General features: G+C 48.7%; 1 protein-coding gene across 1 annotated transcript in view; it reads right to left on the minus strand.

The window, feature by feature from the left end:
• Positions 1 to 12,168, minus strand: part of LOC142786451 (ATP-binding cassette sub-family D member 3-like) — a 33,385-nt gene that overhangs the window by 9,049 nt on the left and 12,168 nt on the right. The window contains exons 9-13 of the mRNA XM_075884146.1: positions 7,721 to 7,860; positions 2,542 to 2,822; positions 1,947 to 2,032; positions 1,683 to 1,824; positions 1,261 to 1,362 (exon numbers count right to left, since the gene is read on the minus strand). Coding sequence (XP_075740261.1) covers positions 1,261 to 1,362; positions 1,683 to 1,824; positions 1,947 to 2,032; positions 2,542 to 2,822; positions 7,721 to 7,860 — 751 coding nt within the window. The remainder of the gene's footprint in view (positions 1 to 1,260; positions 1,363 to 1,682; positions 1,825 to 1,946; positions 2,033 to 2,541; positions 2,823 to 7,720; positions 7,861 to 12,168) is intronic.

Here is a 12,168-nt window from a genome sequence, read left to right on the forward strand (position 1 = left end):
TTAGACGAGGTTCCGTGTCTAAATTTGTGTAAAGAGGGAACGTGACACATGAAAACCTGTTATTTATTACTCAATTTTGATGAATCTTGTAGAGTCTATGTATACTTTCTGATTTCGGGCTGATTTCAAATATGCAATTAATTTTTCAGTATATTATGTAGTTAACCTGGAGTTAGAACTTTGGGTAGTAGAACCAGAATGGACGCTCTAAACCCCTTTGAACAAAGGTTATGACATGCAGAACATGTGTGACAGTAATTCCAGCTTGAAATTGAATCAGTTGCGAGTATTTCAACATACTATAACTTCTGTTCAATGTTATTAGAATATCCACTTTGTTCTACTGCATTAACTTAGCAATCCTCTTAATTCAGGAAAAATCTTGCTCCCCTAAAAGCATTTAAAATATGTGATAATTTAAAAGCTATTATTGTAATAAAGAGAAAATTGCATATTCAAAACTGGAATGCAAATATACATAGACTTAGGAAGTTTTATCAAACTTTATCAAGAATTTTAAAAACATTTTAAGAGCAATGTGTCCCTTAAATACTGTTGTCTTCGGATCATGGGTACGCTGCTTCAAATCCCGCTGCTTTGCGAGGAGCTTTTTTCACCAAGATTTTCTCTCTTTTTCTTTTGTTCCGTCCTTTTCTTTCTCTCCTCTCATCCCGTTGATATGTGGCACCAACCTGTTGCCCTATTCCTGTGACACATACCCGTTAATGGTGATAGTTTTTGGGTCATGACCCACGACACTGAGCAAGATCAGCTTTGCTTTTAAGTCAAAGAAGTGGTTGCAAGAGCTAAAAGTACATCACGGCCACCACCTGTGACTTTGTTTTCCACATGCATCACTGCTGCTGTCATTTATAGTGTGAGCAAAGGAATGTGATCGCAACTAAAACGGGTAGCTTTTACTGCTTTTACTACTATGTGCTCAGCACATAGTAGCTTGCGAAGCGATACACTAAATGTGTAGCTACACTGCATGAAAAGCAGGCAACACAGTACTATTGCCTCTTCAGTTTCCGACATCACACAGTGTGTGCCTATATGGCGATCGCCGTCAGTGGGAGGAGCTTGCAAGCAGCAACTCAAAATCGAAATTCTGAGTCACGGTAGAGACTAGTTCTTGTCTGCCATACCACTCTGGCCCTTCCTACTCTTAGTTACCAAGTTAATCAGAGATTATTAGAATAATAATGTCAGAGCCCCTTTAAAACCACAACGGCCCGGGGATGATAGCAGTGCGCCCACCTGGTCCCTGAGGGTGCCGAGGGTCATGTACGGCCGCTGTGGAATGTAGAAGAGCTTCTCCTTGGCTGGCTTCACGAGGGTGCCTCCAAACAGGGGCCACAACTGCACAGCAATTACATCACATCAGTGTCATGAAAGACGCACTTGCACTGCATTGTCTGCTACGAAACAGCAAGACGCAGATGTGCACATGTCAGGCAGTACTATATTGCAAATACAAATAAGCTTCGTTGCAATGGCTTGATGTCCAACACGGAAATGGCTTCATCGGTTTTACATCTCATACAAGAGCATAATTATGCAATAGTGTTCTTACAGAATTCCACATAATAAGTGCAAATAGTGAGCAGTGCAAACAGGTAGCACAGATAAGTTATCACTGAAAACAATTTTCACACACGCACACAAAAAGAAACAATCACCTCTCCAAGGATGCGGAAAAGTGAGCTCTTTCCGCAGCCGTTTGGACCGCAGACGAGCACATTGACCCCGGACCTGACTTCGATAGAGAGGTCGTCAACCAGTACGTCTCCGTTGGGCGTAACCAGCGGCACGTTTTGGAAACTGCGAATGGCAAGAAAGAATGGCGAGAGGTGAAACTTTTATTGCATGTGCTTACATATATACTGAACCACAAGGTATCAGAAAGGCAGGGAAATGAGAGAAAAGCCGCAAGTTTCCCTCACCGGATGATGTTGTCGCGTGTGATGATGCGGCCGGCCCCTGGGACCAGCTCCATGCGGCGGCGAGGCTTTGACGTGTCGCCAGCTTCCTGCAAGCACCAGCGGAAGCGACACATTCAGGCACTGAATTTAAAACTACACTGCCAAGCAGCCAGCCTAGACACCTCTCAATGTTTTGTACATAGTTCCAGAAACTGCCTCATCAGGTGTTTTGTCACACACTATCATGCCTCGCCAGTCCGAAGCTGTGTGCACTGTTTTGCACCAGTTCTACATAAGCGCTCGTGGTTGCGATAAGGGCCAATCCAAATAATGTCTTGATCACTATCAACAATGACAGTTGCTACAAAGTACAACCCAACAAAGATCGAGTTTGGCGCAGGTGTCAGTCAAACCACAATCTGGCAGTGATCTGCACATTGCAATCGGCGTGATTCTGATCAGGCACTATGTTGCGATTAAAAGTGATGGTTTCACAGCACCCGAACCAGATCATTTGTGCCCACACAACACCGGTATTACCTTCCAGAACATGACACCAATCTCGGAACTTTCTGATAAGAATGTGCACTCATCGCAGGAGACACCCTTCGCTCACCTCCGCGGCGACAGGTTCTACGGCGAGCATGGAGCGCACGTAGTGACCCCTGGCAAGGTCGTGCAGCACGTGGCGCAGTTGAGAGACGCGGGCTGTGAAGCCGGCCAGTCGGGTCATCTCCCGTCCGGCAAGCACGACCCGGCCCACGGACTCAGCGAGCTTGACAAGCATGCGGCCACTCTTGTAGTACTCCTCGAGCCGCTGGTTGTGGTCCAGTTGCATGCGGTGGCCGGCCATGAACGGCCGGCTGATGAGCAGGTAGCCCACCACTGTTGCCAGATCTGTCGCGAAGAAACGAAAATGTAAAAGGCTGCTCAGGTGTGATTTACCACACAGGACAATCTCGGAACACTTGTCCTCTATACAGAAAGCTATCAGCAACAAATGCTGCACCACAGAATAATTTGATTTACTTTTTTAAATGCTAAGCATGTACAAACTTGGGCAATTAAGAAAATCAGAATATAAACCGACATTTTGTGTGTTCTAGAGCACACCATATAAAAACTTGGGCCCTCCCTCCATAACTGCACGCTATTTGGCCAACGTTTCAAACACTGCAATGAGTCATTTTTATGCAACACATCATCAGTCTTGTTTTTTACTTTTTTTGCTAACACTTTCCCATTACAAGCAGCTACAAAGCAAGGGCTGTACATCCTGCCAAGATGAACTCTTATGTGAATGCAGCGATACCTAAAGTTCTAAAACAAACTTCAAGAGAACTTGTTGTTGGGCTAGTTGGTAGATCATTTCAAAAGTTAATTAGAGCGCGAAAACTTGACACAATCACTCACACACGCACACATCCATGCATCAAACACACAGCGCTCACTTCCAACTGATTTATTCATGGCTCGAAGGCTTGAATATATACAGGACACGTTGTGCGCACACACACCAAAAAAGGCCAACAGCAACATTATCAAAATGTATAGTTAATCAATGTCATCGCCTAAGATCGATAAACTGAAGTTCGCTTGGTAACAACGAAATTGAAGGGGCGCTTACACAGTTATCTTTATTTTTGTCAATGAAAAAGGCTTCTAACACTTCACGTGCAGTTTTACTTGCGCTTCTGCCCAGAATCTTTGTTTCAGAAAATCGTGCGTCACATCCACACGAGATGACATGCGCAACCAGGTGCGCATACTTGTCATCTCTTTTCGTTAATTTTTGGGCGTGTTCCCTTAATCGGTCATTAATACACCGTTCGGTTTGGCCAATATTCACTTTTCCGCAGGATAAGGGTATGGAGTACACAACCCCCATGGAACACTTAACAAAGGCCCTCTCATGCTTCTTCTGACAGCCGCGCTTCTTTCTATCGCACACACTTTGGCACAGTCTTCCAAGTTTTTCTGGTGCGGAAAACACCATCGGTATGCCGTGCCTGGCCGCGACTTTCTTAAGGTTGTGCGAGACCTTATGGATATATGGCACAACTTGTGGCCTAATCCTTGAGGGCTGGGTAGCAGTCATCGCTTCCCGTGTTCCACGTTTAAACTTCTGCAGAAGTGATTCAGCAATGGCCGTAATGACCGATTGAGGGAACCCAGCTGCCTCTAGTCGGCTCACCTGATTAAGGAAACTAAGTTTCATGCTGTGTGGGCACGATATTTTTAGCGCCGATTCTAAGCAAAGAGACGCAACGCCTCTCTTCACAATCTTTGAGTGGGCAGAATCGTACGGCAACAGCTGCTTCTCAACACGAGGATGATAAGACCAACACATATGCTCATCGTTCCACGTGAAGCTCAAGTCTAAAAACTGCAGACAAGCTTCTTCAGGCAATTCAACAGTAAAGGAAAGCCCTCGTCCTAGTCTTAAAAAAACGTTTAAAATAAAATCAGGGGATATAAGGTCACCCTGTTTATCTAAAAGAATTAAAAAATCGTCAACGTACCTAAAAACCTTTAAAACCTTCCCCCCTTTAAAAGCATTGTCCAAATCCCTATCTACATCCGCTAAAAAAATATCGCAAAGGACCAGGGCGACACAGGAACCAATGCAGATTCCTTGCCGCTGAAGAAAGGGTTTTTCGTCAAACATAATAAAAGTTGCATTCAGATAAAATTCTAAAAGCGATAAAAAATTGTCTACATTAACGCCCGCGTCATTGATAAAATTGACGTCACGATTCTCTTCTATGCAGGATTTTACGGAGGCTAGAAGCTTGTCATGCGGCACGGAATAATACAAATCTACAACATCCACTGAAAAGGCGTTGCCTGTGGTAACGCGAGATCGCAAAAAGTCGCACACATCACATGAGCCCTTCGTACGAAAAGGGTCATTCACCACGAGATTCTTTAGCTTACTCTGAAGAAACCTGCTAACGTTAATCTGCCAAGACCCTCCTTCACTAACAATAGTGCGAAAAGGTACATCCGGTTTGTGTGTCTTGGCCGAGAAAAAAACGTTCAGGTTGCTCCCTTTGCAGTTCTGTATGCTCTTAGCTAACATTGTAAGCCCAACATTCTTGCAAAAATCAGCGAACTTAGACTTAACGCGAGTCGCTCCCAACTTAACTGGGCGGAAGTTCTTCTCGATAGCCGCTAAAGCCTTTTCTTTGTAAGCTCCCTCAGGCATGACAACAAAGCAACCTTCTTTGTCGGCCAGCATTAATGTTAATTTGTGCTTTTTAAAGAACGACACGATGTTATTCAAGCCTGTAACTTTAAGTCTATCTTGATTATGCGGTGCACATTTCGATAAACAGTTCATACCATCCTGTAGGCATCTGTCCCAGTCTTGGTTGGCCTTCACAGACAAGTCCCTGTTTAGTCCGACAAGTTCATGGGCAGAAATACGTCGATTTTATCGACGATTTTATCGTGACGTCGATTTTATCAATGACGCGGGCGTTAATGTAGACAATTTTTTATCGCTTTTAGAATTTTATCTGAATGCAACTTTTATTATGTTTGACGAAAAACCCTTTCTTCAGCGGCAAGGAATCTGCATTGGTTCCTGTGTCGCCCTGGTCCTTTGCGATATTTTTTTAGCGGATGTAGATAGGGATTTGGACAATGCTTTTAAAGGGGGGAAGGTTTTAAAGGTTTTTAGGTACGTTGACGATTTTTTAATTCTTTTAGATAAACAGGGTGACCTTACATCCCCTGATTTTATTTTAAACGTTTTTTTAAGACTAGGACGAGGGCTTTCCTTTACTGTTGAATTGCCTGAAGAAGCTTGTCTGCAGTTTTTAGACTTGAGCCTCACGTGGAACGATGAGCATATGTGTTGGTCTTATCATCCTCGTGTTGAGAAGCAGCTGTTGCCGTACGATTCTGCCCACTCAAAGATTGTGAAGAGAGGCGTTGCGTCTCTTTGCTTAGAATCGGCGCTAAAAAGATCGTGCCCACACAGCATGAAACGTAGTTTCCTTAATCAGGTGAGCCGACTAGAGGCAGCTGGGTTCCCTCGATCGGTCATTACGGCCGTTGCTGAATCACTTCTGCAGAAGTTTAAACGTGGAACACGGGAAGCGATGACTGCTACCCAGCCCTCAAGGATTAGGCCACAAGTTGTGCCATATATCCATAAGGTCTCGCACAACCTTAAGAAAGTCGCGGCCAGGCACGGCATACCGATGGTGTTTTCCGCACCAGAAAAACTTGGAAGACTGTGCCAAAGTGTGTGCGATAGAAAGAAGCGCGGCTGTCAGAAGAAGCATGAGAGGGCCTTTGTTAAGTGTTCCATGGGGGTTGTGTACTCCATACCCTTATCCTGCGGAAAAGTGAATATTGGCCAAACCGAACGGTGTATTAATGACCGATTTAAGGGAACACGCCCAAAAATTAACGAAAAGAGATGACAAGTATGCGCACCTGGTTGCGCATGTCATCTCGTGTGGATGTGACGCACGATTTTCTGAAACAAAGATTCTGGGCAGAAGCGCAAGTAAAACTGCACGTGAAGTGTTAGAAGCCTTTTTCATTGACAAAAATAAAGATAACTGTGTAAGCGCCCCTTCAATTTCGTTGTTACCGAGCGAACTTCAGTTTATCGATCTTAGGCGATGACATTGATTAACTGTACGTTTTGATAATGTTGCTGTTGGCCTTTTTTGGTGTGTGTGCGCACAACGTGTCCTGTATATATTCAAGCCTTCGAGCCATGAATAAATCAGTTGGAAGTGAGCGCTGTGTGTTTGATGCATGGGTGTGTGCGTGTGTGAGTGATTGTGTCAAGTTTTCGCGCTCTAATTAACTTTTGAAAAGTAAAACAAACTTCACTGCATAGTGAAGTTTAGTACTTAACAAACATAATTTTTCTTGCCTATCTTGCTTTTAAGTGCATGTTCTCATTTTCCCAATTTACCGAAGTGGTCTCGCTATGTGACCGCAATGCAACAAACTTTTTAGAAGCAAGAAAGCAAATTTGGTCAAATTCTACCAATTTGGAACACGAAGGGAGTCACAGACGCAAGGAAGCATTCAAGTAAAAAATATTTTTGTTCTTCAAGACGCTGCATGTACAGAGATTAAAAAATGTCACATTATTTAAACCTTCACAATAATGTTCCAACATTTCAAACAACCATTTTTTTCATCGTTATGCAAGGCAATTTTGTTTTCCTCACAAATGAGACGGTGCCGGTCTGAGAACGAGTGGTGTGTAATTTACATAGACCCTGAGAAATTAACGAATGCACCAACAATCAGCGGAGTTGCCAGAGGAGAGAGGGTGGGGAACGTTCACCTCCTACCACTCACCGAAGTTTTCAGTTTCCTATGCGTACACAACACATGAACACACATAAAGTATGGTCGGACCCCCCTCCTACACCCCTCCCCTAAAATAACCTCTCGTTACACTACTGCCTACATTAACAAAAGTGCTGAATACTGCTGACATTTTTCACCCTGCCATGAAAGCATGGTAGCCGTTTTTTTTATTTAGAGTTGTTTCTACAATAACTAGTAAATATTTTAAAATTTACGTACACAAACACTAAATGTAACTCAACACAAAGGTTTCAGGTACGTCTAACATCACTAGCGCCACTTAAAGGCAAGAACCTTGCTGCATTGAACTTTGTTATGTAACAAAGTCTTTCACACAGCAAATGCCAAGTATGACTCGGTTACATCAAAGTTCGACAGTGTGTAGGGTGACACATTGTTGCCAGAGCATGTTCCAATATTGGATGAGAGAGGACCGAGGCACTCACACTTTGCAACGATGTCATCCACAATGCCGAGGGTGAAGCGGTACTCCAGGAAGTCGCGCAGGTGCTGTACAAGCCGCCGGAACGAGTTGTCCAGCGTTATCCGCTCACGGTCGTTGCCTTGGTAGAAGGCAATCTCCTCACTGCAACGAGACAGGCCGTTGCTCAGCAGCATAAACACTAAACTATGAAAATTAAAAAAATGAAACAAAAACAAATTGATGTAAAGGGGGAGGAAATAACACTAACAAAAATAAGTTCTCTTTTTAATGAAACTGCAGACTATGTAGAAAGTATAGTTTCAGAAAGCCCAAATACACTCAAACCTCTATATATCGAAATATGATTTATAATGAAGTCAATAAAAAATACTCTTGCAATAGATATAGTGTTATGAATAAGCCTTTATAAAGAACTTTCAGATATAACGAACTTACTTTTGCGTAAAATGCAGCTTTGTTATAATGGGGTTGTGGGAATTGAGGCTGGCCCGCTGCCTTTGCGCGGGTTTTCCCGCCTTTCTGCCATTCTCATGTCCCGACATGTCTGCCCTCCTTTGCCGTCAGCCGCGCTGGGAAGGGCGGAGTGACGTTTAACTCCCTCACCCGGTAGCGGATGTTGACTGTGGCGCCGCGCGCGGGGACCCCGAGAGGTTTTCGCGCGCTGCGTCGGGAGCGGGGAGTACAGTCCGGGACTTCAAACGGTGAGCCACGCATTCTTTTCCGTCCGTCGAGTCTCGGGGCTCGTCGGACTTCGCTGACGGCGCCTCGCGCCCGATGCGAACGCTCACCTTTTGTTGCCCCGCTGCGTACTCACGGCCGAAGGGCAGTACGGTGCCCTAGTGCGTGGCCTAGCTACGCCGACCCGTCTCCCTTCGAAGCCAACGCGAGCGCCTTTGCCCTCGCTCGAGCAACCGGGCCCCTTTGTCCCGGTGTCTCCGTGGATCACCTTTACCGCGGAGACGTGCTCGTGGCACCCTGTGTAGTACTTTGTGCCCGTGGCGTGGATAAGCCTACTTGCTTTCCCGCCGCGCCTTTTTTGCAACGGGCTGTACTGCGTTTGGTGTTGCCACAATAAAGTGTTGCGACGTTGAGCAGTATCGTGTTTCCCGCCACGGCGACGGTTAACGCGTGCCGTGCGGCTCGCTAAGACCGGACCCACGCTGGTGGCCGTACTCCTTCGGGATACGTGTACACCACACTGGCGCCCAACGCGGTATCAAAAGCTCTAGCTTTTGATTGCTCTTAGCGAGTCAGTTCGCCTGCGCGATTCGGGCTCGTCGCAACATGGCTGCTTCGCGGGAGTTTTGTCCGCTGTCCCTTTTAGCGGATGCCGCGTTGCACACGGAGGCCATTGCCTCTATGGACGGGAACCCTTCTGCACCCGTCCGTGTCGGCACCCCCTATTGCGGTGACGACACGAGGCGCCTAGCCGCTCCCTTTGGAGATGGCGCGTCGCTTCGGAATGGGCCTCTTGCCCTACCCGAACGTTATGTCTGCTTCGTGGCATGCCGCGTTGCACCAAGAGGCCACCGCCTCTATCGCCTGTGTCGTCACCCCTTTTTGTGGTGAATACACTCCTACGTGGTAGCTGACGCGCTATCTCGTGCCCCTTGTTGTCTGCCGAGAACCTGGATTTCGGTGCGACGGCCGCTCGCGGTGCCTTAGCACATGCAAGCGTCGGGGGCGAAACAGCAGCTTCGCCGCCATTCGGCGAGAAGGTGAGTCCCCATGCGGACAAACCTTGGCTGCTAACCAGGTAAGCGGCGCACCGCGAAGCGGCCGAGCGGGGGAGCTTTCCGAAGACCACGAGGCCGAGAGCGAACCCGTAACGCCGACTCACGCGGCGGTTGCTGCGGTCCTGAGTGGGCGCGATACCAGACTCCCCCATTTGGGAGAATGGGAATTGCTTTCGGCAGCGAAGAGCTACTGAAGGCTCAGCAGAGTGATCCGTTTCGAGTCTCGGAGGGACGGAGCGCCGTATACGCTGCTTGCTTTGCGGCGGGCGCCGTTAAACCGTCTTGACGAGGCGCGGAGCGCCGTTACGCTGCTTGTTCTGCGGCGGGCGCGATTAGGGGGCTGAAACAGCGTGTGTCGCTGAGTCCCCGGCGGATTCATTTTGCTGGACCATGACGGGCTCCTGCTGAAATATATAGCCACTGACGACGAGTCCATAGACCCGTTTAAGGTGGTTATGCCCAAAAGTCTGAGAGCCGCACTGTTGCGATCCTCTCACGACGAACCCATGGCCGGTCACCTGAGTGGCTCGAAAGTTTTTGCAAACTGAGCAATGTTGTGACCTGGCCCGGCACGAAGCGTGGCTTTTATCGCTATTCCGTGCCTGCCACGTCTGACAAACGGTTGAGCCAAGGGTTGGAAAGCCGCCCGGTCTTATGAACCGATTGTCAGTGAGCGTCCGTGGCGCGTACTAGCTGAAAGATCCCCTTTGGGAAAACTCAGCCGTGCCCACATCGCAGACCTGAAGCCCTTTGTCATGGTCTGACGAGCTTGCGCCAGTGCCCTGCGGCACTTCGCGCAAGCAACGGGCACACCCGGAGCGGCGGACCGCATTCGGACCCCGCACCGGTATAATCTGAGGAAGCGGTCACCTTTGTGATTTCGCGCCGGACGGCGGACTTCTCCGCAACCGAAGGCCCTCAGTTTACTGTCTAGCCTCAGTATACGTTAGCTTCTTTACGGCCTTTTCTCGTAAAGAAGTTGACCCCGCTCTGTCTGCTTCCAGTGTTTCTTTTTTTTTTTTTGAAGTGTTCATGTGTATTTTATGTTTATTTTTGTCTAATATTAGGTGTTATTTGTGTTTTATGTTTTTCGCCAGATGTTGAGTGTCGTTTTGCTCTGTTTTTACTTTTTTTTTCCGTGTTCGTTTCGTCTATCGCGAAGGGAGCTGTGTGTGACCTTGTGTGTCGGTGCTTGCCGGGGGAGAGAGAGACGAAGGACGCTTTGCGCCTACGCTCGCGCAGCTGTCGGCGGTGTGTGTGCGTGCTTCTGTGCGTGTGTGGGTGCGTGACGCTTCGATGCGAGCCCGCGAAGAGTGCGCCATGGCTTCCCCCCCATCGATGCGGACGCTAAAGGTACTGGGGGGTCATTGACCCACTGACGTCAGACCATCTGGCTGTGCTCTGCTCTTGGCCGTCGCCGAAGAAGCCGTGCTGCCTTTTCCACCATGGCTCCTGCGCGAGGCCAGCTGAAAGCAGCTATATGCTGCCGGCCAACGCCAGGGCGCCTCGCAGCCAATTTTGGTTCGGCCTCCCTGACCACCGGAGAGGCCCGGCTTCCCGCAACGTCCAGCTTCGTCATCGAGCCGGAAATGCGGGGCCTTCGAACAACCGAAGCGGCTTTCGTCGGACTCGCGGCTTATCAAGAGCAGCAACAAGCCATCAGTGAGCCCCCTTCCGGTACCTGTGACCTCGCACTCGGGCATCGCACCCAGCGGACACTGTCACGCCTTTCCGCCCCTCCGCGCAGTGGACGCTATCCCCCTTCAGCACCACGAACACTAGTGCCACGTTTCTGTGCTCCCTTCTGCAGTATTTGTATAGTGTCGTGTGTTTATTTTGTTATTTATGTTTTTGTTTCTCCTTTGTAATCATATTTCTTTTCAGCAGCAGTAGCAGGGCTGGACTGAGGTTAGCTACCGCTCATAGCAGTGTCATTTTAACTGCATGGGTGACGTCCGGCTGCCTTTTGCAGACCGGTAAAGGACAAGTTTAGGAGAGGGGGATGTGGGAATTGAGGCTGGCCCGCTGCCTTTGCGCGGGTTTTCCCGCCTTTCTGCCATTCTCATGTCCCGACATGTCTGCCCTCCTTTGCCGTCAGCCGCGCTGGGAAGGGCGGAGTGACGTTTAACTCCCTCACCCGGTAGCGGATGTTGACTGTGGCGCCGCGCGCGGGGACCCCGAGAGGTTTTCGCGCGCTGCGTCGGGAGCGGGGAGTACAGTCCGGGACTTCAAACGGTGAGCCACGCATTCTTTTCCGTCCGTCGAGTCTCGGGGCTCGTCGGACTTCGCTGACGGCGCCTCGCGCCCGATGCGAACGCTCACCTTTTGTTGCCCCGCTGCGTACTCACGGCCGAAGGGCAGTACGGTGCCCTAGTGCGTGGCCTAGCTACGCCGACCCGTCTCCCTTCGAAGCCAACGCGAGCGCCTTTGCCCTCGCTCGAGCAACCGGGCCCCTTTGTCCCGGTGTCTCCGTGGATCACCTTTACCGCGGAGACGTGCTCGTGGCACCCTGTGTAGTACTTTGTGCCCGTGGCGTGGATAAGCCTACTTGCTTTCCCGCCGCGCCTTTTTTGCAACGGGCTGTACTGCGTTTGGTGTTGCCACAATAAAGTGTTGCGACGTTGAGCAGTATCGTGTTTCCCGCCACGGCGACGGTTAACGCGTGCCGTGCGGCTCGCTAAGACCGGACCCACGCTGGTGGCCGTACTCCTTC

The sequence above is a fragment of the Rhipicephalus microplus genome, unplaced genomic scaffold, assembly GCF_043290135.1.
Source record: "Rhipicephalus microplus isolate Deutch F79 unplaced genomic scaffold, USDA_Rmic scaffold_24, whole genome shotgun sequence".
Lineage (NCBI taxonomy): Eukaryota > Metazoa > Arthropoda > Arachnida > Ixodida > Ixodidae > Rhipicephalus > Rhipicephalus microplus.